The sequence below is a fragment of the Tauraco erythrolophus genome, chromosome 2 (genome assembly GCF_009769465.1).
Source record: "Tauraco erythrolophus isolate bTauEry1 chromosome 2, bTauEry1.pri, whole genome shotgun sequence".
Lineage (NCBI taxonomy): Eukaryota > Metazoa > Chordata > Aves > Musophagiformes > Musophagidae > Tauraco > Tauraco erythrolophus.
This window is the reverse complement of record NC_141466.1, coordinates 74,377,373-74,404,653: the sequence shown is the minus strand read 5'-3', so window position 1 is coordinate 74,404,653 and position 27,281 is coordinate 74,377,373. Positions and strand designations below refer to the sequence as shown.

General features: G+C 39.9%; 1 protein-coding gene across 1 annotated transcript; it reads left to right on the top strand.

The window, feature by feature from the left end:
* Positions 1–11,700: 11,700 nt before the first annotated feature.
* VIP (vasoactive intestinal peptide) lies at positions 11,701–17,787 on the top strand. Its single transcript, XM_086625925.1, has 6 exons — positions 11,701–11,813; positions 13,474–13,614; positions 13,999–14,103; positions 15,651–15,770; positions 16,417–16,525; positions 17,689–17,787. Exons 1-6 carry the CDS (start codon positions 11,701–11,703, stop codon positions 17,785–17,787), a joined length of 687 nt encoding a protein of 228 aa, XP_086482051.1.
* Positions 17,788–27,281: the final 9,494 nt, after the last annotated feature.

The window sequence follows — 27,281 nt, the reverse complement described above, 5'->3', positions numbered from 1 at the left end:
TGAATCTTCAGCCTCTAGACTGACCAGTCTAGGACTTGAGTTGAAAGACTCTGGAGAGGCAAGGAGGAGACACCTGCTCTGCTCATGCTCTGTTTCTGTGCCGTATATCCTGATGATCTTTTAAAGTTATTTTTGTAGAAGGGAAGAGTTCCTTTTAAACCTTTTCTAGAAGTATTGTAAATTTTTTTTCCTCATCTAGTGCTTTTCTGTTTAATTCCATAGTAAGTTCTCTCCCTCTCTGTGGATAAGGATGAAGATAAAAATATACAGATCTTCACTCTATTCCATTCTTTTGTTGTTCTGCCAAGTAACAGAGAAGTTGACTTTGTTATCCAGAGAATCACTTTGAGGAATTGATTGGGTTGCATGTGATAAGCTCTCCAGCACTAGTTTGCCAGCATCAAAGCGCTGATTTTTTAATTTTTTTTTTTTCCATAATCCCTTGAGCAGATGTCATGGAAAGATACAGGCATCTTTTTGTCAGTACTAAATGACAGACGTCATTTAGTAAAACTTTGAATTGCCTTACAAAATTCTTGTAACTCTACACTACACTTACTTAACTCTTACTCTACACTAATTCATGATGCAGATATTTTTGAACACTTTGAGTGACATAAAACTGACTCCTGGAAAAATTCCTGCATACTCAAAAAACATATTTTGGAGTGCTTGTATATACACTTGATAAAATCTTTCAAAACATCTAAATGCTTCTAGGCATTGAATCTCTCCTGAAAAGGAAATGTAACATTAAATATGTTCCCACATCATTTAACCATGTTTGAAATGTATTAGCCTAAAAAAAAATTAAACTCTCTCTGAGACACCAAAGTTAAGCATTTGCAGATTTTCATCTCTTCCACCAACCCAGGGAAACTGCTCTAGGCCAGAGATATCTCCAGTAAAACTAAAAATACTGAGGAGAGAAACAGGGTCTGAGAAAGCTCAGTGTAGGTTGAAACAGGCTTCAACTAATCCAAGTAAGTTAGAGAACAGCAGATTTATCATGACTTTGCAACATAAGTGAAAGCGTGACTGTGTTTAATGTCCTGATAGTGTTCCTTAAAGATGCCTGAAAGGGTTTCCCCTGATTCAGTCACCCCTAATCCATAACAATGCACATGCACCTGCATACCTTCTCACAGACGTTTTATGGGTACTGAAGGCTAGATATCATCACGTACATTTAAATGCATTTACTAGATTCATAGAGGTATAAATAGCTGTTCCTGCTTCTTTCACAGCACCTGTAAGACACTGAATGGCTAGGTGATTTAAAAGCTGCTTCCAGTGTTAGAATTCTGTAAAAACAGACCAAGAATGTTTCAGACAAGATTGTTGAGCTTGACATTGTATTCAAAATCTGAGTCGTTAGCAATCAAAAACTTTCAAGGCTAACTGTTCATTTATCAGTACAACAGAACAGTGAATCAACAGAAACTAAGAAATATATTGTACTATATATTGCTGCTCTTTAGGGTAGATTTGCAAATGGACTGTGCTAGATACACAATTTAGGGCCTTGCTACACAAACCCAGTCCAGCAAAAGATCGTTTGCACTTAACCCTTAACTTTCCAAATGCTCTGACTGACCACTGCTGATTTAATCTGTATTGCTCTAATATTGACTGCCGTGAGATTACTCATATATTTGATAACTCTGCTGAATCAGAATATAATTCCATAAACCACATCATTCTAGTGGTTAATTCAAGAGTATAATTTTTATCTGCCAAGTGATTTCTGTTTGTTGAAAGTTTCTTTTCTGTGAAAATAGATGACTACTCTGCTCGTCTCACCTGCCCAGTCACTCTTTAAGCATGTAAAATATTCTGTGAGGATGTAAGAGTGATCCTTACGTCTTTATGCAGACACACGAGGGGCTGACAACAGAGGCCATGTTGAATCAGTACTTGGTCATTCTTTTCTATTATTTGATGCGAGAGCAGGGTTAAGAACTCCTGAATCACAGTTTTGTTTGTGTCTCAGGACTTTGTTTTTTCTACAGACGTGTTTTTTGCAGAATATCACATCATCTCATAGCTCTGAATGATGTGCCTATGAAATAGGATGACAGCAAGGAAGACTGAAAAATTTTTCTAGAGTTTCACTTGGCTAAGGATCACTTCTGGGCACCCTTTATAGGGGATGCTTTAGAGGTGGGTTTGAAAAGCAAAGCTGAGCAAAGACAGTTCTAGCATCAGATAGCCAGTCTTTCTTCTGACTGTTGAGGCTAACACTGCAGTGACCCCATCTATAAACAAGACTGTCTGAACACAAACTGTCCCCAGCAAGACAATCTCTTATAAAAAGACTGTCTCTAATCTCTACTGCCTCTAGACAGCATGAGGAATTGACAAAATGTGTTCTATTCTGATAGATCCTGAGAGATCTTGCTGTGGGTTCATCACTGTCTGGAGCTGTCTGGATAACAAGGCAGAAAAAAGTCTGGAATTGTTTTAGTGACTCCTGCTTACAACTTATTTTTGGATTCTTAAATTTGTACATGGCATGCATTGCTGAGTGGCCTTGTAACCTTTTCACTATTAGTACACTTTTATTTGGATTTCTTTTATTGTATGTACAAACTCTGCAAGCAGAATCGTATGTAACCTTATGAGTCCGCATAGTTATTTAGTGGGTAAATAAAATAAACAGTAGATGGCTAGGACTAAAATATGACTACACCGAACATTAATAAGCTCTTTAGCTCCGAAACTGACAATCACTAAGTTTTTTCCTAGCCAGACAGTTGTCAGTCAAGTTAGGAGATGCAGACCTTGTTGCTGCTTGGGAGAGGTTGATCCTTGACCTTGCTTGATCACAGACATCTGGACCACATTGGGCTGAAGATGAGCTTTCTGAGCCATAGAACTCTGGACGGAGCATTATGCATAAGGGAACATAGACCAAGACAGGGCTATGGATTCAGCTTCAGTTTATGCTACCCACTCTCTCAAAAAGCGAAGATATATTATTCAACATATTCATTGCAAGACCTGAGAGAAGGGTAAACCTTGAGTCAACTGTTAGCCCTTCACTCTGAAAGCCTTTGAACCTAGTGTTCAAAATTATAATACTCATTGAGTAATATCCATAGACAAAAGTGTTCCCTTTTGGTATGAACTTCTAATCGTTCTGGAAAACTCCATGTGGAAATTCTCCCACTTGAGGTGATGCTGCTAGAAGCAACCAGAAGACATCTCTTGAAACAAGAGCATGGTATAATACCTGTGACTGATGAACTTTGCTGCTCTTTCCACACTCAGTGTTGTGTGACATAATTTTCTAGTGTGATATTGTGTGATTCCACATCTGTGGAATATTTTTCTATGAAACCAGAGAATGTGTCAGGTAAGACAAAAAATTACCTGTGACTTGGAGAGATGGAATTTTACTTAAAGCTTGTATAAAATTATTATCTACTACCATGAAATTTAAAAATAAAATCCTCTAGCTACATGCTGGAAGAGAGTTATACAGTTATTTTTTATTGTGTGACATCAGTGTAACCGCGTCATTGACCCAGAGTCACCAGGAGCAACATTCACATCTAGATCAATAATTTATAAATTCCTGCTTTGTTACAATCTGAGTATGAAGTTTAGCAAATTTCAAGGTGCTAAGGTTCATTGCTTAGGTTCAATAGTTAGCAACATTTTAATACTGACATTCAATAGAAATTAAAATACTGCATTAGTTGTTGTAGCACCAGTGCTGAATGTTTTGTTTCTGCAGAAAACACTTTCATTCATATGTCAAATAAAAAAAACCCAAACAAATTGAAGAATATAATTATACACATACATGATGGCAGCACGTATGATGGCTATCAAAGGTCTTGCTATGCCTAGTAATATCTTTTATCTTTATGACAATCTTTGCCTTCCAAAATCCCTCAGAATCTTAATAGTATTGGAGCTATTTATGTGTACTTAATAAAGCAGAATATATTGACTGTGGTGCTACATTCACTGAAGCGTTCTTAACGTCTTATATAGGACAAAAAGGATAATGAGCCATTGATGTATTGGCCAAGAAGCCAATTAAACAAGACGTAGGAGTTTATTGTTTGTTCCAATGACCCATTGAGTTGAACTAAATGATACATCAGGTTGGAACTGTATCTCTCTTGTCCATGAACACTACAAAAGATCTTCTATAACTAATAGTGAAAACGGTTAAGTCTAAATCATATCATTTGTTAGGGATGGTAAACTAATAGGTTGATACTTTCTTCTATATGTCTTCTTCATGGAAATTGGGTGTGAATATAGATTTTCAGAGCCGTAATAGCGTGTATTAAGCTTAGGGTAATGCTAAGAGACAGCATGTTACACTATGCCCTTTATACACATGGACAGTTTTAGAAAACCTCTCTCAGCTCTTTTTCCATGAAGACAATAGTGGTAATTGCTTGAGACTGAAGCATTTTTAGCTTGTTTCTACCATAGCTTTTAGATGGTTGCTTTTTTCAGCTTGGTAAATAAAGAACTTGTGATGATTAGGTCAGTTCAAGGGATAAAGTTATCCTGGCATAATTAGCATCTTAAGATGTGCCTTCCAGCCTGACTGACGTGGGTTTTTCTATATCCTGAGATGATTATTCTGTTCTCACAAGCTTCCAGACAGTGCAATAGTAGCAATAGTAGCAATGTTCACTGGGGACCACAGAAAAAATGTGGCCATGTGCACAGTCTAGAACCAGGATCTTGTACTATACACAGGAAAAAGAGTCTATGCAAAATTGTAAAAGTGTTCCAGTCCTTTCAGCACAGATGTTATGGTATACATGCCAGGAAACATTCCAATCATACAGTTACAAACGTATAAATGAACTAAACTCTCTGACAGTTTGTGAGGTTTTTTGCAGTCAGTATGGGACGTAGCTAGGAAGGCAAAGGGACTTTTAACAGCTCGGCTGCATCTGGAGATGTGCTCCTAACTATTGTCATCATTAGTTTCTTGGATTCCCCGAGCTTCTGCTGAACTTGCAGCCAAACTCCATGAGGTGCCAACAGTGAATTAGAGTAAGACAAGGAGCCCCAGGCATGTTTGCTCTCAGGCTTTCCTTCTAACTTTTGAGCACCGCTGTACACTGTTGTATGGGTTTCACTTTTAACAGGTAATCTGAAGGGACTCTGGAGGTTATTTCCATATTGTATTCCTTTTGTACAGGTAGAGGCAAAGGACATCCATAAGGCATCTTATAGTACAGGTGACAGGCCCAAAAGCATGGGGAGAACATAGGGACACAGGTTTGAAAGATTGTTCTTAATATCTTTTTAGATAATTAGAGATTAGAAAAACTTTCATATGTCTGAATATCATGAAAATAAAGGGTTTTTCAAAGCTTCACTTTTGGTTTTGTATAGACAAGCTAATTTATGTAGAAAACTTTGAAACTCTGTGAAAAGAGTTGGCTGAAAATGGATGGGAAGCTGAGTCTGAATTCTATGGCTTCTTAAAGACATACATTCTTGACATATACAAAAGAATGGGCTCCTCCAGCTTCAGAAGGAGGAACACTTTTCTGATGATGAAGGTATCATCCGACCCTGCTGAAGGTTGAAAATTATAACAGTGTTGGTAGTAACAGGACATATTTCAGATAGCTTGTTAAAAACAACGAGTACCCAATATGACCAAATCGGAAACTACTCTGCCTCCTGACAAGCTTTGTATTATCGTGTGATTTTCTGGGTTTTAAGATGGATGAAATTATTGAAACAAGTTAGGTGAAGCATTAAACGAAGGTTGCTTTGAAAGAAAACCAGAAATATAAAAGCTGCTGTTAAAGCTTGTGTAGCCACAGATTTTCCTGGGGAATGAGTGCAAAATATGTGTGTCTGATAGTGAGACAGGGATGGCAAAAGCATCACATCAAAGCCAAAAAATGAGAAGGAATTTGGACTGACACTTGTAGAACAGCTGCAAACCATGAACCAGATGGACGTGAAGCAATAGTTCAGGCACATACCAAACAGCACAAACATCTGGAAAACCAAATGTGTGTTCCAAACTGCTTTGGAGTCTTGAGAGAAGCTGAGATTGCACTTTGGGGTGAGAGAGCGGGGGATATGAAAGCATAGAACTAAACTACAAGCAATAAAAGTTTTCCCAGATGGCATGATTGACAAGAGGAAAAGACCCTTGGGAGTACTACTGGAGTTAGCAGCTCTTCTGTATGCCTTTTGCTCATCATGATATCCACCGGGAAGTTTTAATCAAGCATGTCTGAGTTAATGACATGTCAGGACCATACTAATGCAAGAGGTGGAAGAGTGGCTGGGAGTCATCCGCATAATCTGAATGTTCCAATGGCTTTGAAAACTGATTTTGAAAATTGTTAACCTCCACAAAGACATGAGGCAAAGGTACCACCTGGAACAGGAGGGACCTGTACAAGTGTTGTACATAATAGGCATATTTGTTAACATAATCTACTTGTTGTAGGAGTTTACTCCAGTTAATGACTCTGCTCTGAGGATTCACATTTCTGACCTGAAAGCGAGGCTCAAGAAGGGTGAGAGAGGAAATGAAGGCTCCTCTCTTCCACCTGCGTGACCACCTCACAGCCTGGGAACTGAGGAGACAAGCACCCTTCTGCTGAATGTTTCTGCTGCAGGAGGCAAGTCATGCGTTTTCATCATGAGTTTTCAATTGCAAAATATTTGTGTGTGTTTTATTCTGTTTACCGTCATATTTCTGAGTCTGCACAACTGACTCAGGCTAAAGGTATGGTGGAACAAGGACTGTGCTTTTGAAATAAAACTTACCTAAATGAACAAACTGATGATTTTCTCCTTATTTCTGCTGAGAAGCATTCAGAGAGAGCTGCAAAGAGAGTGAAGCTGGGCCAAGTTTTAGCAAGTGACCCCATCCATTTTTTTCCGACTAGGTGATATTAAGCAATATGGATGTTTATGGGAGAGTGAGATCCAACAATGCAACAGGGTGCCGAGAGCAGAAATTGGAGATTATGCTAATCATGCCATTAAAGGATTAGAGAAGGAAAGGTTAGTTTATCACTTTTTTTATTATTATTTTTCACTCTTCAGGTACAGTTTCTTGGCGTTTCTTCTGTTATATCTTTTGTGGAAGCTGGAAAAGCTGTTCTGCTAGCTGCTGAATGGTAGTGCTCCATCAATCTGCTCTATAAGCTCTAAAAACTCATGGATCAATGTGATACGGCTATGGGATCAAAGTTAGAGTTTCTGAACTCATCTACAGGAACATGAGCTGTAATGCACAAGGGAGATTCTGCAGACCCAATGATTCGTGAGGCAGAGCTCGTGAGTCACTAGAAGTTCCCTTTCCTAATATAATATGCAAGTCCTAAAAAACTTGTATTATTTTTCCTTTTTTTTCCAAAGTAAAACTCTGTTTCTATTGCTGATGTAATTTCTCCTTTTAAAGTACAATTACATGATGAAACTGGTAAATGCATAGCAGATCCTCCATGAAACTAAGTAGATTTCTCTCATCTAAGGATTTAGCTTTAACAGGTTTTTTTAGCCCATCAATTTCAGCACAGTTTTACATGTTAAAAATAGTAATCAAATCTAACTAACAAATCTAAAACCTCCCAAATCTCTTTCCCCCAGATGATGTAGCTATTTTAGGTAATACTTGATTTATATATCCATTACACAATTTTGTATACAAATGGTGAGATAAACTTTCAGACAAGTTTCTGCTCTTTGCTCAATATTGTCTAGTAGGTTTTCCATCATTCCCAATATTGCCTTTTTATGATTATATCTTTTTTTGTTGTTGTTAAGTGGAACATTAAAGAAAATAAAGCAAGAGTGAAGAGTAACCAAAAGATATTTGATAACATATAGATCAAAGGTTCAGTAAACGTGGAGCTTCTGTGCATCAGAATTCCTGCAGCAGCCACTGCAAAATACTTGACTTCCCAAGAGTGGCCTGTGTCTAATTATTACCCTGGAGAAGCTCCCAGGCACTGTTTTTTCCCAAGTGATGCTTTTCTGAAAGGGTAGAGTTTCTGTCAGTAGAAGACAGTAGGAGTCACCATCCAGAAAGGGTCCAACTGCCTAGATCTTAGAGGACTCACTTAGGACTTCTACAGAAACGGGGCTTTCCTCCATTTGTCTGTTTGTAAAGAATTATTTTCTTTTTAATGGTTTACTCTTATCAAAACATCTCCAAATGATGCGGAAATAATACTGTATGTAAGCTTCAGGAAAAAAGAAAAAAGTTGGAAAAGATAGAATTTGGATTGTAAATCCAAACCCTTCTCAGTCATCCCAAAACAACCTCCCTCAATGAAAATCCTCTTGAGAAATGAGAGAAAGGACTAAGGAGAATGGGAGAGGTAACATCTCTGCTTCAGTTTATCTTAATTCAAGAGGAGGAGATAGCTTTGAAAGGAAATGCGGACAATTGTTAGTGCAATTGGAAGTTGCTTGGGACATCTGGGTTCAATTCAAACTCCATTGGAGATTTCCTGGATAAACAAGGGGAATCCACTTGGTCTCCCTATGACTCAGTTTCTTGTCTATAGAATAGGGCAAACAGATGGTATTGTAAGACTAGATGCACTAAAGATTGCTCAGACCACTAAAGAGGCTATAGAGAGGGGCTGGGTTGGTTTGTTTGTTGTTTTTTTTTCTGGTAATACTGCCACCCCTAGAGAGGTTCTGAGGACATTTTAACCAGCCCTACAGTTCACTTGTCCAATCTAATGTACTACCTGTGAAAAGGGGAACAATGTCACAGCAAACCAGATTTACCAGGTATGGTAAGTAAGTGGGTATGGTATGGTATGGTATGGTATGGTATGGTATGGTATGGTATGGTATGGTATGGTATGGTATGGTATGGTATGGTATGGTATGGTATGGTAAAAAAAGTACTGATTTACCAGTGATACTCGATTTTTTTTGGCAGTGCAGCCTATATACATTTCCTCACTGCACGCAGCCACCCATATAGCACATACGTCGCAACTGACAACAGCCTCTTTTTTTCCACATATCCCTTTAGATTTAGTCGCTCGTCTCCCCTCCTCCCTCCCAGGCGCCTCAGCCCGCAGGACTTCTCCGAGACCCCCTTCTCCAGCCTGCCCTAGCCCAGGCAATGCTGAAAGGAAACTTTTCCTTTCTTCTCCTGTTCCCGCTGCCGGCTGCGTTTGGGCTTTTACCTCGGCGGGGGTTGAGGAGCGGGGGCGCGGCGTCTTCCCGCGCCCTCCGGTCCGAGAACCCCGCGCGTCTTTAAGCCACCCAGGAGACGGGCTTCTCCTCCTCCTCCCTCTTCTTTTCAAGCTCTTGGGTGAGAAGTTCATTGAACTTTCCCAGGTCGTGCACTATGCGTCACCTATACGCTCTAGGTGGGCTATTTCTGAAAGGGATGAAGGGGATCGCGGTGCTCTTGATGCTCATCTCGCCATTCCGGAGCAGAATTGCTTCTTCGACCTCTAGTCATGTAGTAACAAGGGGAAAATTTCCTGAAATTAGACTACCGCAGGAACTCTGGTTTTAGTCAGGGCTGTCATCCGAGAAACAAATTTCCAGGCATTTTTAATCTAATTCACTTAATTTTTATCTAACTGAATTAGAAAATGTGATTATGCACCGCAGAATCTTCGGCGTTGAGCCTGCCTAACCTTTAGCGAAATATGAAACAGAGAAACTTATTAGAAGTAAGAAGAAACGGTGAAATCGTCTGCATGGATTTGGTACAATCGTTACTTACTGAGTAGGAGGATTAGAGGCACAAAAAAAACCTAAGGGGCGGGGGGGGGGGGGGGGGGGGGGGGGAGGGGAGGGGGTGAGAGGAAAGGGAAGGGGAAAAAAAAAAGAAAGATAATGACCTTTTTCAGCTGCAATTCTTGCCGCGATTCTTTGGCAGGTATTTCAGGGCAGGCACCGAAAGACGCTGTGCGACACTGACGAGGTGCTTGCAGAACAGCCCTGCCCTGCCGGTCCGCCCGCCAGTCCCACGCCCACTATCCCCGTGTTTCTTTCCCCGCTGCCCACAGATCTGTTTGAGGCAGGGAAAACTCGGAGGAGAAAATTGAAGTCTTGAAATGACCTGATTCTCCCGTTGCTGTGGCAGTGACTCCAGCCCCGAGGTTTGGGCTGCAGACACTTTAGCAGGAAGAGCCGACCCCCTCTCCGCGCACAGGGCTTTAACATGAGCTCCGGCCGCGCTCCCTGCGCGCCAGCGCAGCGGCTGCCGGCGCTGGGATCAGCGGAACGACTGTCACAAGCACCTGCAGCGCTTGGATGCACCAAGCGGGTGCTGGGATGTGGGGACTGATCCGTTTCCCACCAGCATACACAGTCTAAACGAAAAAGCAAAGACTGGTCAACACCCCGCCGCCCGCCAAAATCAAGCTAAAGCCATAGAAAGATTTTGTTTTTAAGATCAGCCCCCTGCAGCGCAGCCCCTGCGTGTTCAGCCGCTGCGGCTTGTGCCAGCGGCGGCTCATCCGACGGTGCGCCCCGGGCGGGGACCCCCGGCAGGGACGGACAGGTGCCGGGGACACTAAGGGACCGGTTCATCCTGAAAACACCGACTAGGAGCTAGGGAAAGGAGCGACCCCGGGGCTTGGGAGGGGGCTGTGCAGGGAAGCGCTCGGGGCGGGAGCAAAGGGCCTCGGGGGGTGCAGCCACTTCCCCTCCCGGCTGCCCCGGGTGCGTGAGGGGAGTGTGTGGGGGGGCGGTGGGGCAGCCCCTGCCAGCCGCCTGCTCTCCTGCTTTGCGCGGCGGAATCACGCTGCCGACGGGGCCCTGCTCCCCGCAAAACTAACTCATTAATATAAATCAAATAATGGCGGGGGGGTGGGGTGGGGGGAAGAGGTATGTTGCGCGGCTGCTCATGAATTAAATATAAGTCTCTGACTGTCCTGAACAAAGCGACCGTCCCCTTGGGAAGGGTGACGTCTCCCCAGTAACGTGATTGCTTCTTCGGAAGCAGAAACGAGTAAACGCTATAAAACGCGGCGGCGCGGCGGGCAGCTCAGAGTGTGCGGCGGGACAGAGCTCGCCTCTTCTTCTTCTTCTTCTTCTTCTTCTTCTTCCTCCTCCTTCTCCTCCTCATCCTCTGCCGCGGCCGCCGCCTCGGCAGCAGCGCAGCGGGGCAGGGCGAAGGGCGCAGCCCCCCAGCAGCGCAGCGCTCCGCTCCCCTCCGCGCCCGCCCAGCCAGCCCCACCGACGGACTCGCGGCTCCGTGAGTAACTTTCCCTCCGCCGCAGCTGCAGCGTCTCAGCGGATGAGGAGGGTGTCCCCGTCTCTCCTCTCCCCTTCTCCTCTCCCGGACCTGCAGGGAAGGATCCCCGGCCGTCGGGTCGCGGAGAGCGGGTCTGACTGTCCAGGGCAACCGGGGAGGGATCTTTCTTTTTTACCGCTGAAAAAACATATGTCTTTTTTAAGGTCGCTGAACCTCGGGTGCCGCTGCCCCCACACCGAGCCGGGGGTCTCCTTCAAGGGGTGCCAGCTGCCCCCGTCCGCCGGCAGCGAAGTCGCCGTGGCGGAGGAGCTGCCAGCGGCGTCTCGAGCCGGGGCCGGGGCCGGGGCCGGGGCCGGGGCCGGGGCCGGGGCCGGGGCCGGGGCCGGGGCGGTTTCTCCGCGACCAGAGGCGAAGCTCCGAAGCCCCGATGCCCCAGCCGGTGGGTGCGGGAGGGTCGGTCGGTGACGGCTGCGCTCTTCCCTCCGCAGGTGGCGGCCATGGAGCACCGCGGCGCCTCCCCGCTCCTCCTCGCCCTCGCCCTCCTCAGCGCCCTCTGCTGGCGGGCGCGGGCGCTGCCCCCGCGGGGGGCCGCCTTCGCCCCCGTCCCGCGGTAAGGGCCGCGCTCCGCGCAGCGCCGCGCTCCGCGCCGCCGGCCCGCCTGGGCTCGCCCTTCGCGGGGAAGTCGGGGGGGGCTGTGACAAGCGCCCGTCTTCCGCTATGCTCTTGCGACGAGCAGGCGGCACGGCGTTCCGCGTCGGGGGTCTCGCTCGGGAGCTGGCGAGGTGCGCGTCTTCGCGCTGAAGCTTCGGCCAAGAGTGCGGGGCCGAGCCCGGTCGGTGCCCGCCGAACCTGCCCTTTAAAAGCCCCCCCAGACACGCACGCACCTGCAGAGGCACCAGCAGCACTGCTACCCCACGATCCGGCCAGCAGTGACCACCGTGTGTGTAGATGGATATGGGGAGGATGTTAAAATGTGTTCCGGAACATGATGCCTGTCCATCAAAACGATGTCGGCTTTTCTTGAGGGAAAGCTCCTTTCTCTCGGGAGTTCGGTTTTTAAAAAGCAGAGAGATACATAGGCAAAATCGAACACATTAAAAACTCCTGAATTATGAAGGAGGGGAAGTGATCCATATGGACCTATGTGTAGTTTTTGTACTGCTGCATGCTTTGAATTGTCAAAGTTGTTATTAGTTTCTAAGTAGATTAAATCAGATGGCAAAAAGGTACGTTTTACAGTTAGCTAAAAGGAACATCAAGTGTAAAAAGACCAAAGGAAAATGGTATAGCAAAACTGCAGTGACTGATTTTCAAAAGGTGGGACTTGATGTGGTTTATTTTACACAACTTAACTTTTTTACCAGACAGAAGTCTTGCATACCTCAGATATATAAGTAGTCACAATAGCTATAATGACTGTAAAACTACAAAATAGCCTATCCTAGTTTTAGTATGTGATTTTTGCACAACAGCATGTTATGGGAGTTCACTACAGCGAAGGGAGCCTGCTGTCTGCCACGGACAGAAGCAGCCAGAAGAAATGCCTGATGTCAAGCTACTGCTATGCAGTCAGATAGTACTTGACAAAATATGACACATCATAAGAAACCAGTTTACGAAAATGTGGAGTAACTGTAAATTGGTTTATACAGGACAGTTGCTGTGATACATTATAAAAGATTAAGTTTGGATCTTTTTTAACTTGCAACTAGCAAATTATTTTGAACATGAGAGAATAAAAACATGTAGTGATACACGACTGCACTTTATATTTAGTTTGAAGTTCTTGAGGGTGTATTTACTTTCTTTAGACAAGGCCTAGGAACTGTTTCACAGTGCATTTCAATGCATGTTTAAAGACTTAATTGGAAGGTAAGTACTTCACAGGAACTATTTTCACTCTGTTTGGGTGGAGGCTGGTAATTCTATCCATCGTTTATATAAAATATAGTTGTTATCAAGAGCTTCATGTTTATCACCCGAGCTGTAATTGCCATACATTATGCACTGTTCACTGGAATAAATTGTGTGCAATGACAAAATATATCTAGCAAATATGCATTAAAGGGAAGGATCTATTATGTCGATTACTCTATCAATGAGCATGGATTACACCTGAAAATGATTTTTGATTTATCCCGACTACTTTAAAATGCCTTACAGATTAAAGTAGGTAGCTGTGCATTTTGAGGCAAACCAGAATTAAAGTTGCAGTGAAGTGTTGCATGTCCTCAGCTGACTGTACTTCACATGGTTTCTTTCTTCAACAGACTGGGAAACAGAATGCCATTTGATGGAGCCAGTGAACCCGACCGTGCCCACGGGTCATTAAAGTCTGAATCAGACATTTTGCAGAACACACTACCTGAAAATGAGAAATTCTATTTTGATCTGTCCAGAATTATTGATAGGTGAGTTTCTTTATTATCATAAATACAAATGATGATGCACTACTCGAATTATGCCAAAAGATCAATCGTGTTTGCAAACCAATAAATAGGAAAGGAAGAATAAATTACAGAAAAAACCCACATGGCCTCTGGTTGAATATTCGTAGCGGTAGGAATGTCTGCAGAAGTGTTGGTTGTGTTGCCATTCTGGCATGATGAATTCTTTCACTTCCCAGGAAGGGCTAAAACGTATATTGTGAAAATCTGGAAGTTGTTTTATGAAATTAGCTTAATTTAATATGTACAATAGATAACTTAAGGAAAGCAGTATGTTTACAAAATGAACATTATCAAAATGATATGAACCCAGGTTCTATTGTAGAGTTTATTTATTGTCCATTTCAGAAATGCAAGGCATGCTGATGGAATTTTCACCAGTGTCTACAGCCATCTTTTGGCTAAACTTGCTGTGAAGAGATATCTGCATTCGCTTATTAGAAAACGAGTTAGGTGAGGTGACACTTACATTAGGTAGATTTTTCTCCTAGATGGCTTCATTGGCAATTTTTTACCCTTCTGTACCTAAGTTCTCATTTTTGCGATTTAGAGATTATAAAAGAGAAACTGATATAATGATGGGGGAGCTGAAAATGCTATATAACAACTTAGTGGTATTTGTTACTAAGTGAATACGTTACTATTTATTCCTGATACAGCTGTGAGGGGTAGAGCAACAGACACTGCACATAGCACTCATAATAAATACTGGCAATGTTATAATGATTATCACGCCAATTTGCTGATTTTTTTTTCTCTAGTAGTGTTTTTACTAGCTTGGCAGATGAATGGCAAAAATAAATACGAAATGTTTGATTACTCAGTACTTACATAACAACAGGGGAATGCTCAATGAAATTAAGAAACAATTGCTTTACAGTGAAAACAAAAAGGGATGATTTTTTTTCCTACTGTAGAGCACATTGCCAGATGTTTGAGAGATCTGTATTACAGGATTCAAAAAAGAATGAGGCAAATCCGTAGACAAGGGATTTGGATGCAACTTCCAGACCACGACATTCATAAACTAATGGTCGCAGGATGCTGGGAAGGATCACTATATATTTGCCTTGTTTTTGTATCCCTAAGCAGCAGCTACTGGGCACTCTTGGGAACGGAATAGTAGAATACTGTGATCTGACCCAGTATGATAGTTCCTTTGAGTGCCTACTTCATCTGCTCAAAAGCTGAGTGAAAATTAGGTCTTGCATTTATGTCAATGCTGCCTTTGTTCCAGAACACGTAGTACCAGTTTCTCACATGCTCTACACTAACATAGATCATTTAAAGCAGAACACTCTGAGGCTTCCCAGGATCGTGCATAAAAAATAGGCCTCCAAGTCTGGATTTCACAAGGTGTATTTTGTCTCCTGATACCTGCTTAAAACAAGCATTTGTAGCTATGTATGTGATGCTACACTCTTATTTTCCCCAGAAGCAGGCTCCGACCTCACTGAGTTCAATACAAACAGTGATCAGGTCCTGTAAGAGCTTAATGTGACTTAAACCAGCCTGCACCTTGGCATTGTACTAAAATGTATGTACGCAAATCATAGAAATCAGAATAAAGTCAGTTTATTAGAAAAAGTGACCTGGGATATGAGAACAGATAGGAGGGAGTCACGAGATCTATACTCAGCCATTTGATCCTGCAGAATTCCTGAAACAGGGACTCTAGAAATCCCTGAGTATGGATCATAATTACACGGGCCATGGCAAAGTTGAGCAGGAGAAAGAAATCAGTAGAAGGTGTGCCCAAAAATCCTTAGAATCCTTAGAATTTGATCCTTGTTACTAAAATACGTAGAAAGCAATAGCAGCAGTGGCTTCTTTTCAACAGAAGGAAGATCCAAGGTCATACTTGGAAATGAAAGCTGAAATGAGAATTTGATTTTATTTAGCTAATCAACATCGTAGAGCTTGTTTCACTCATTTAATGATCTCTTCCTTTAAACAGATATCGTCGATTAATTCTTTCTTTGTAATTGTTGTATTGCCAGCTCCCAGGACAGTCCTGTCAAACGCCACTCTGACGCTGTCTTCACTGACAACTACAGCCGCTTTCGAAAGCAGATGGCTGTGAAGAAATACTTAAACTCAGTTTTAACTGGAAAAAGAAGGTACTACAAGAAAGCACATATATATTGTTTCCATACTTGTATGGTATTAAGACAGAAAAGATTTATGCCCTCATATGTATACAAAGAGGACAAACAAAAGGCAATGAACATTAATGACTTTATAATGCAGTTTATAACGTGGTTTTCAAATACAGACAGCGTGTTCTTCCAGACTGGAACAGACACTACAATCAGATCAGAATAAAAAAATAAAGAGGAGACAGCATCTGGCAATTTTAAAAGGCTTCTGACAGATTCTTAAAATGGATTTATTTATTGAAAAAGTCTCTTAAAGGAAAATCCACAGACCTATGTAACATACACAACAATTTTATAAAGAAAATTTGCCTTTAAGTAGGCATATAAAATGAAAATTTAGAAGTCCCAGAAAGATCTAATCAGTATAGGTGAGAAGGGCCAGCATATGTTCTTGTAGAGCTTATATTCTGTTTGTATATTCAGTCATTTAGACAACTGCTTTTAAATATCATGTCTCTTCATCTGTTAAACATGCTATTTCATGTGGTTTATAAAACTTTGCTAGAAGTGTAACAAAACGTGCAGTAGCTACAGTGAGAAGAATGCTTTGCTTGCTTGTTTGCTTTTTCTTCTGAGAGCAATAAAACTTGTTTCTGATCTGCAACAGCCAGGAAGAGCTAAACCCTGCTAAACTTCGAGATGAAGCAGAACTTCTTGAACCTTCCTTTTCAGAAAACTATGATTCTGTAGATGAGCTGCTGAGCCACCTCCCACTGGTATGCCCAATTTCTTTCCTCTTGATATCTGTTACTTGACTGACCCCATAAAATGAGATTAATCATACATGGTGTGGCCTATCAGAAAAGCAGAACCATCTAGGAAAGAGCCATGTTCCATGAAATGCTGCATGCTTCTTCAAGGATTGTGTCTGAATATAATAACCATTTTAATAACAATAATTATTTTATCCCAAGATTGCTATTATTGAAAATTCCTAATTAAATGGTGCTGTTAATAATGCACCTAACTCACTTGGGTGTTTCAGCTTGTGTAGACTGCAGCATAAAACCAGAATTGACTCATCTTTTATTACAAAGATTATTGTTTCTTCAGAGAACAAACTCAAGGATATTTCTTTTAATTAAAAAAAAAAGCTGCACATTTTGTTTAACGTCTATTTCATTAAGAGGAAGTTGCCTCTAGAACTAAGAGGATCAGCAACATGAACCCTAAGCATTAAGAAAGGTCTTGACTCCCATCTAAGGTGTGCTGCAGAGACATCATCTGATATACAAATATTACAGTTACTGTTTTCCATTTAGCTACTACTATTTTTCTAAAATCATTCACAAATATGCTTCTTTGGTTTACTGAAATGTAAACCCTTCTACATCACAGCACTTGCAGGGACATAAAATTGAAAGGGTAACATAGAAGTGAATAGGGCTTGGTATGCTAAAAAGTGTATTATGAAATTGATGATAGGATGGTTTTGGCATTCAGCTATGTCTCAACCACAAGTAAGAAAAAAGGCTACTTTTGAAGATAACTTTTTTTTTGGGGGGTGGGAGTGGGGAGGGAAATAAAAGACAAGACATTTCTTCAAAATGTTGTTTCCTTCCAAGACTGAAAGAAAATACTCTTTTGCTTTCCACAAATGTAGCAGTTCCTCTAAAGTTCCCAAAGATTAGAAAGAACATAAACTGTTATGCCTCAAGAAGCAAAACAACTTGCAAGTGATGAGATTCAGGAAAAAAAAGTTCTTTCTAAACAAGATTATTGCAAAAATATCTGCTCCTGGATTTTGCACCTTCTAAAACTTCTGGCATTGACTAAGTGAGAGAGTAGTGGTGCATCAGGTCGTGGACACCTTCCTGGAAATATTTTCAGTCCTTTCCTTTTTTTATGAACTGTATAAGTGTGCTGGATCTTCCTATAGGTGAATCGCTTATTCAGTATCGGCATTTTATGGCAGTGCCCAGTTGCTGAGGTGATGCGCATCAAGGAAACTGAATTTGTGTACCCATCTCAGAGATAACGATTGTTTTCAAAGTGAGCAGTTCTGTGTTGCAGGCCGATATGCAGTAACATTTTTGCCTAATCCTTCAATCTTCCTCCTCCTCCAGCTATGTCTGCTGGCTGTAATGCCCAGCGAGCTCCTGCGAATAGCTCTGTCTCATGCTCGTCAGCCCCAAGTGCAGAAATTGTTTTATATCAAGTGTTACTTCTTGTCTTGTCTGCTTTTATAGACCTCATGATGCAACTGCTTACAAAAATGGCTTTTAGAACCTATTTCTCCTTTGCTTTTCAGGACCTCTGAAGGACACCTGATAAAGTCTATGACAAGAACGAGTTATTTTTGAGTTCCACATAGTATTTCAAAGAGATGACTTTAGTCATCAAACCAGAACAAATATGTTGTGAAGTGAAAGTTGTGATATATTTGTTTCTTATGTAATGAAAGTTGATATTTACATTGTAAATATTACTCTAGAGTTCTCTGCTGAAAGCTGTACATATGGATGCCAGTTTAACTCATGAGAAGTCTGTGAGTCCATACGCTGTAAATCCTTTACTTCAATAAATTCATTTGAAAACGAGTGTGCAGCTGAAAAGAGCCCATCATTACTAATTAATTGGCTTATTTTAGGTGTGGTACAACTGTATGATAAGCCTGTATGATAATAGGGATACATTTCTAGACAGCTTCATAAACAAGTATAAAAATGGGAGGAAAAATGTGCAAAGCATGTAATAATGCATTATGAAGATCTCTGAAGGTTACTGCTAAGCAAAAGGGAACACTTTTCTAGCAGCTTACCAAACAACTAGAGAAAACAAAAAGCATTACAAATTAGTTGGCCTCTGACATCATCTTTCCTTCGTGTTCACATTTTTAATTTTTCACAATATACAAATTATATTAAGACCAGAAATGTATCCTTTATTGTCAGCCGTGTTTTAGACATTTTGCAGCTGACAAAGCATGCAAAGATTCCTTTGATGCCTAAAGTCACCAGTTATTCTACATTTAGTTGTCTGTAGCTTTGATGATGAAAATATTCCTTATATATAAAACAGATCTGAAGACACTACTATTTTTTCACAATGAATGTAATTTACAGAATATGCAGACAATAAATCATTTTATTATCATGGCAAACTATTACTGGTTTGAATCAGTGTTACAGGTACGTGGAAGAGTCATGGTCCCAGGAAGTGCTGTTTCTACTATAGTAATAGAGGAAGATTTTTTTTAACTAAGATATACCATGTTATATTGGAAAAACGAGCAAGTAAGTCTCCAGTCCCTATTTCTTTAGCTTTATATCCTGGAGCTTAGTATGGAACTGGAAATTTGCAGCTGATTCATTGTTACTGTGAATCAGAATCTAGTTGTATTTTATTAAAATTGTAAATTTAACTGATTGGATCATTTTCTAAAGAATTATTTACTATTATAAGGACAGATAGTTCCATTGCAGTAAGGAAAGTGTGCAGTACTGCATGCACAACATACAAAATGCATATTCGTGCACGGTACCAGCCATAATACTCTCATGACTCTCCTCCTACCTCCTAGAAAGAGATGAAATTTGAAGTAGAAAAACTTATCAGACCTACTTACAAGTTCAATTTGGAATTTCAAGTATATTTATATATCATACATATGCACACATAGACAGTGATAAAACTGATTTACAAGTTTCACTTGCAAGTTTACTGTCCTCATTTAAAAGGAAGTTTCAAACATGATAAAATTTGAGTTTTATGGAGACTAGTTCTCATAAATATGTAGCTTTCCGATTTGCAAATTTTTTTTGAGTATTGGCAGCTGCATGTCAAAAGAAAACCAGCTTGCACAGATCAGATGCTATTATTGCTATTTCTCTCTAGCCTTGACAGAATTTATTTTAGCCCAAGCCGATGAATGGTTCACAAAAGTTAGACATAGTTATGAAGTCTTCTCTTGAAAAGTGATAGTCTAATGGTGTTCCACTCTTGATTCCTATCTTATTATGAAAATTTGAGTGCAAAAATGGGTTTGTAAATACTTGCAGGGTACTAACAGACTGATGATGTAGTACTTAATTGGAATTGTCTTCAGCGTAGTTTGAACTTTGTTAGGATTTCTGTGATATCTTTAAAAAAGTAAGTGAAAAAATTAACCAGAAGAAAAGCTGCATGTGATCTTCATACACAGAACTTTTGGTTTAAATATGCATAATGTTCATTCACTCAAAATAACAAAAATTGGAGGGATCTAATTTTTGATTCCATAATTCCAGAAATCTTTTTTTTTTTCCAAATTTGCCTTTTTTATTTATTTCAGGTTTACCAATAAAACATCTGATGGAAGAGCTTATCTTCCATGTCTAGTGTTTAATCTCCACAATATTTTGTTCCCCGTGGTAAACTGCAGAACCTTTAAAATGTCTAGTTTCTCTGTTATAATGGAGATGGAGTAGGTTACAGAAAAAAGGGATGTTTATTAGGAAAACATATGTGTGTACCTATACAATGAAATACAAAATTAATATCTGTGTTGTAATAACTAAAATAATCCTGTGATAGCTTCCTCAGAGGGTTAGGAAATAGAGACATTCTAAAAGGCATGCAAAATTTTATGTACATTTTAGCAAAACATAGCACTGAAAGGAGAGATATTAACCTCCAAAATAATATACTTGACTTGCTATTTGTGCTACAGGATGGCTTTTGACGTGTCATAGCAACTTTTGACATTCTGTGGGAGATAAAAGGCCCAATTAATACATTGAGACTAGTTTATGGAAGACGTAACATTGTTCGCTTCAGCTCCACAGGCAAGTGGTTATGGTAAGGTTAAATGATGAAATTGAAGAGAAAATTGCAATATTTCTCTGAATGAAATCAATTTTCAGTCTGTCAATGAATCTTGACACATGTCACCAATCTTACAACCCACCTGCAAAATGTCATAAGAGTGAAATCAAAGTGTTACATTAATTAGGGGAATGAAAGGGGAAGCTCCAAAGCGAGTGTCAAGAGGACTGCTAGGAGGAAACCAAATACCCAGGAGATTTAGAAGAGCATCACTGGCAGAGAGAGTGCAACCACTGGGGAGGAAGGAATAAAACTGTGAAGGGTTATTGGGGTATATGTAAAGAAACATTTCATCATGTTTCTCCAGAATTTCACTTCTAACAAGGGGTAGGAATATCTATAATCATAGAGGATAGAACTAATTTTTTTTTTTATTGAATAGAGTTTGCTTTTTGGACCTACCCTATGGAGCTCTTAAAGAAAGGGACAGAATCATCTTTAAGTGCATCTTTACCAGCACTGAAAGGGGATATTTTCTGGTCCTGAGTCCACAGAGAGGAGGATTTGCATGCTTGTGTGCACCTGTACAATTATCACCCACTCAAAAGCAATCCTCAGGATTGTGTAGAAGACCGAGAGAATTACAAAAATTGACAAAACATTTTAAAATTACAGTTGATCAAAACACATTAAAATGAATTAAAACCTAACAGCTCCTCTGATATTTTAAATGGGTTTGAGGGGCTATGAATATTAGTTCCACCTGAAAGTCTGAGACAGAATTTCTGTTTAAAAACGTAAAAATGGGTAAATTGGATCCAAAGCATAGGCACAACTTCATGTGCAGGAATATTGAATTCTCCCCAAAGACCTTTTGGGAAGAGATGTATGTACACAGGAAAATTTATTTGCTTGCAAAGCATTAGGGAAAGGTAGATGGAAAGGGCCGTCCATTGCCTCTTGTGATACTACCTATACTTTCCACTAGTTCCTTTATTTTTCCTTGTTTTCTGTCTCCCTCTTTCAGTTACCACAGGCTTCATTTCTCTTTGCTAATACTCTTACCTTCGGCTTGCAAAGCTAGTGTCTGAATGTATACCTATGTTTTTGAGAGGAGCAATTGCAGCAGACATTAAATTTATAGTGCAGCAATATAATAACTGCCAGTCTTGGTTATGGAGATGAGTATTGCAGAGAACCTGGCACAACCATATTTGCAGGAGCAACCTGTCCTGCTCAAAACCAGCCCCTGACTTCCCACTGGAGATTTCCTGTTCGGTTTGTGACTGGCTCAGGAGGCTGACCTTTCCTTGGAAACATCAAACAGAACATGTGGCCCCTTGGGGCTGGCGCTGGCTCGGGCAGCTACGATATTTTCAGCTGTTCTCCTTTCTGTTTTGGAATGGCCACAGACAAATCGCTTGCCAGGTTAACAAGCTGTTTTACGATTGGAGGCAGGAAACTAGACACTGGTCTTTTACATCAATCTTTAGAAAAGTCCGAAGAATAATTTGATGCATCTTCTGCTTCTGAAGTAAACAAACGGGAAAGATTTTCAGTTTTATGCACAGACACATGCAGGTCACTTAGTAGGGCAGGAAAAAATAACTTTCCCTTGTGAGGATAAGTGTTTTCAATAACTAAATTAACAAACATTTGTAAATAAAAATATGACTGATTATTCAAAGATTAAGATGAAAATGACATAAATCATAATGCTACAGTGAAAAATATAATTCTCTTATCTAAATATCAACATTGGCATGGTGAGAATAATATTTTCAATACAGTATGGTTTTGGGAAAGAATGGAGTTGTTTCAATAATGAGGGAGAAAAAGGAGAAAAAAGATCTTATTCTTCCCCACTGAATGAAGTATTTAGTACTTGATAGAGTTTTGCACAGGGTAATATGCTTAAAAGATTGCATGTGAGGTTGGTGCCTAAGGTGCATTTTCTTGATCTTTTCTGGAACTAGCCTGGACATGAAGAGAAGAAATCAACTATATGAAGCCCGTGTGGCTCCTAGTTGTTCGCTTATTTTATGTACCATTGAACGCCTTTTTACTGGAAGTGGTCACAAGTATGTTTGATAGATGCCTTATCACCATTTGTTGCAATTCTAACACAGCTCATCTTTGTCTTTCAGCCAATCCTTCTTTTTATAATCACAGCCAGAACATCTGCACACTGTTTTAAGCAAGCAATTTTGCCTCTTATTAGGGAGTGTAGAAAGTAAACTGCTGTGTTCTAGGAAGACTCTTCATGACAGAGCTAGGGATATTTAATTTATGCATAATCTTGGTTAAAAAGCAAGAGGAGTTTGAAAAATTCTAGATTTGGTGCCAATGGTTTCAGTTCCATCTGGTGATTCCTTCCAGAGCAGTGTATTGTTCTCGGCATTACAAAGCTGGTGCCAGAGCTCCGGTCTTGAGAAATCAAGCATTTAGTAAGAAAGAAGAAGAAACTGGTAAATGTTGAGATAGAGCAGGTGAAGACTGTGTCTTCAAAAAAGTACTTGCTTTAATAAGAAAGAAAAAGTAATCTCTTGCTATCTGAGGACCTCACATCATGCAAATCCATTCATTAACTTAACACTCTCCATCAGCAGTACAGCTGGAATGTTAGTCCCCTAATTGTGTTGCTGCATTGCAGCTTCTGAATCTAGTGGCTGTACTCTTTGGGAATCTTCTTTTAACTGGCAGCCTAAATGGTTGACAGATACCTCACCAACCATTGTTACCTTCCTAACATCCTCAATGTAAGAGTATCAGTACTCTTCTCAGGGAGTTGTATTCCTAGAGGTACTTATAAACTGCATTTCTCTCCCAGCCTTTGCTGTGTCAGGCTAGAGAAACAAAGTCTGTCCTGTCTCATCTTGTAAACTACTCTCCATTTCTGAGACTGTGCTGGAGCCCCATACCCAGCGGGATCATGTTCCAGAGGGAGTTTAACACTCCTAAATTATAGTTTACCAGATGCAGGTTCACTTTCAAAATTACTAAATTACTCTGAATGTCTCTTCTTTATTGCAGTCGTTTTGGAAAAGTGACTACTGAATTTGAGGGCTTCTGTTTTGAGGGCCTTGGAAGAGCTGATTTTTCAGTCTGGATAATTTTTTTAGTTGCTTCTCAAACATTTCTGAGTTTCCGAAAGCTGAGGAAGCAGAATCACCAAACACTTGAACTATGATACCTTTTTTGGGATGAACAAAAGGGGAGCCGCTCAATCCAGTTTAAAATGCATGTAAAGGAAAACTGGATTCTTAAACAGACAGATGTCCTGGTTATCAGATAGTTTCACCTAGATCTCTGAATGCATCCTTTTACATGGCTATAGCATGTATTTTTCAATACAACTTCCTTAGTTCTGCAACCGAGGGAGATGACATATACCTCTCATGCTGCCCTTCTGTCATCTGCGGTACTGGGCAGCCAGGTGATGGCAGCAGCACTCGTGGCCCTTTGCCAGCTTCTGCCAGCTTAAAGAAGGGGAAATAGAGATCAATCCACAGCAAAATCCTAGCAGGTTATCAAGAAGGTTAGGATAAAGAGAGATATATGTCCTTTGACTTGCTCTGTGAGTAATGAGTGGTATAGGTTACACACTCACCTGTCACCAGCATTAATGTTTCAAAAGGAAGAAGGAAGAGAGCCATGCAAGCACTCGCTTGTGTATTTATGTCATGTGTATTAAATTGTTATGCTGAAGTGTAATGCCAGTGATGATGAGGGGCTGAGGGTCTCCTTTCATCCATAGCTAAAGGATTACCACAGGGATTACCTTCTGGATCATTAGTCTACTGCTGTGTAGGAATAAAGAAATCCAGCTGAGTGGACTACTTGGGTCATCGCTCTTTGATTTATGATTCATTCTCTGTTCGGTACAGGTGAGAATACAAGTGCTTAATGTACCCTTCTTTCATAGAGAAAGGGCTTGATTCTGTAAAGATCAAATTTAATTGGGCATTGCATGTTCTGTAACTTGCAGGCTCCATTTAAATGTATTTTCCCAAAGAATGGCTAATTCAAAATTTCATTTCCCTGGCCTTAGCCTGATTGAATAGCTTTTCCACATTTACAATATTCTGAAGGGTTCTGGAATAATATATGAGCTAATTAGGTCGCTTTTCAGTGATGGAACAAACAGAACTTCACCTGGTAAAGTCAAAATGACATTTCAATAGGACTTTTTCTTGGCTATTCTTTATAAATATGTTTGCAGGATCTGATTAATAAATAAGTGCATGGCCAATAGACAATTTATCTCTGTAATAAAGACTAATCCATATAAATGTTGTATTTTATATTTCTAATTACATTACCACTTAACAATTCCCTGAGAGCAATTCATCAGAAATTCTGCTTCAAAGACATACTGTGTTTTATCCTAATTTTATGTTTGCTGAATGATAAACTTCAATGTAAAACCAGCATGCTACATAATTACAAAGCATACAGATTATTAAATTATTTTCTATTAAAATGTGAATAAATCAATGAAGGAGAACCTCCTCTGCCCCAGCTTTACTCTGTTGCTGCAATAGTAGACAACAGTGGAAAAGATTATGGTTTCAGGGACTTCTACACTCGCTCTGGTAAAATTTAGTGCAGATTTTAGGCAGCTGTTATCTAGTCTGTTTAATTCCACTTTGTAAGAGCTGTGCGTCGATAGAGGAGCCCTGACAGGCTCAGGAACTATAGTCTTCCAAATTCAGCCTGTAACATATGTACTGCTTAAAGAGCTTTCTTTTTAGCTAGCTCTGCATTGGTTTAGGACTTCTTTATACTGTGGATTTCCTTGAGTACTCACTATTATTTTAGGCTTCTTTCTATTACTGGACATAAACAAAGGAATTTGAAAGATAACTCAGAAATAACTCATAAGAAACTAAGAAATAACTCATCTGCATAAAATCACAGTACACGTGTGACAATAGAAGAGTCAACTTTGTGGAGGATTATTCATTGTGGGAGAATCTGCTGCTGAAAAAAATAAGAGCAATCCAAGTCCTTAGTCATTTTAAAATCAAATTTGATACTTATTTTAAGAATTTTTAAACATTTAGATAGTTATTCCGGTTTCTACATTATCATCTTCAGTAACAGAGGCTTGACCAGGTCTAATCTCCTGAGATTTTCAGCCCGTATGTTGCAAAAAATCTTCTGGTTTTGAATACACTAGATACACACTACACACCTCTTGGAGTAATTGCCCAGATACAACACAGCTAACAGGAAAAGTTAATTCATAATTTTACTTCTGCTTTTTGACCTGTTTCTTCTATTATGGCTTTTCAGAAATGTATTGATTAAATAATTTCATTTGGACAATAATTTTAAGTAAATTATACAAACATTAAGTTACCAGGGACAGGTTGTGGAGCTGACATTTTTCCTTTGCATTCTGCAGCTTAGATACAAGCTTAAACTGGAACACATTGCTAATGTTTTGCACAAGGAAACAAAATGAAACCAAATAAAAGTAAACGGAAAAAGCTTATGCTCTATCTGTACTTGGTAGTGGCAGAAGGTTTTAAGCCGAGCCATTCAAACACACATACAAAAATTTATTTAGACTTCCTAAAGCGCTGTAACCCAGGTGAATGAATGCTTTTAATCTTGTTTTCTTTTTGCTAGTATTGACTGCCAGCAGCCGAACTCCACAAGACTGGATTTTGAAAAGTACCTCTAACAACTTGATTGGGTTGGGAGACAATTTGTTTAATTAACGAACCACTTATCTCCAGTCTAGAATATATTTGGGGAATATGTTCCAAGCAAAGTTTTTTCCAGATACACCATTATCTTTCTACTTTGATGAAAGACTCATCACATCTATGATTTCTCTGAATTATTGTGTCTTACAGGAGTAAACACTGCATTCACAGCCTGTCAAAGCCACGCGGTACTTCTCTGATGTTGAACAAATGTGATCCCTTCTCCAGTCCTACAATAGATATGCCCACGTCTTGGGTGGAGGACACTGTTATTACTTATGTACAAAATAATAGTGTGGAGGTGCATATAATTATAATGAAGATTGTGCTTCCATGCATTTCCTGACACTTCATAGTCCTGGTTAAATTTCTTTTACTTACAAAGATATTAAAAAGATTTCTTTATACCTGTAGACATAAGAAGCTGTGCCTATAACTATATGATGCAATCAAAACAACTGCTTTTGTATTTGTCCATGGAGTATTATAATAAGCACACAATGTATATATATTTTTAAAAAGAGTAGCTTAGTGAATTGGATTTTTCTTTTCTTTTCTTTTTTCTTTTTTTTCTTATTTTTTATTTTTATTTTTTTACCTGCGACTTCAAAATAACAGGACAGTTTAAAGTTGACACAATTTCCTTCCATAAATTAATCAAGGATAAACACATAGGAGAAGGAAAGCTATTTAAACAAAAAGGATAGTGCTTGTGGGAAACTAAGTTTGTGTAAATTAGCAAAGAATAAATTTAGATGAGAAATGAGATGAAGTTTCTCACGAACATAGCTGAAATTCTGGAAGGATGTTCCAAATTGAATTTTAAACTGGTACTTCATAAATTTAGTACATTTATGAATTCGATAATTTGAAGTGGTTTTCCTGTGACAGCAAGGATTAGATCTTGAATATCCAAAGGATCTGAGTGTTATATTCCAATTCAACATGCAAGACAGTCGCATATCAACAAATAGTAAAGCTTTTCATTATAGATGTCTTTTATTTGGCA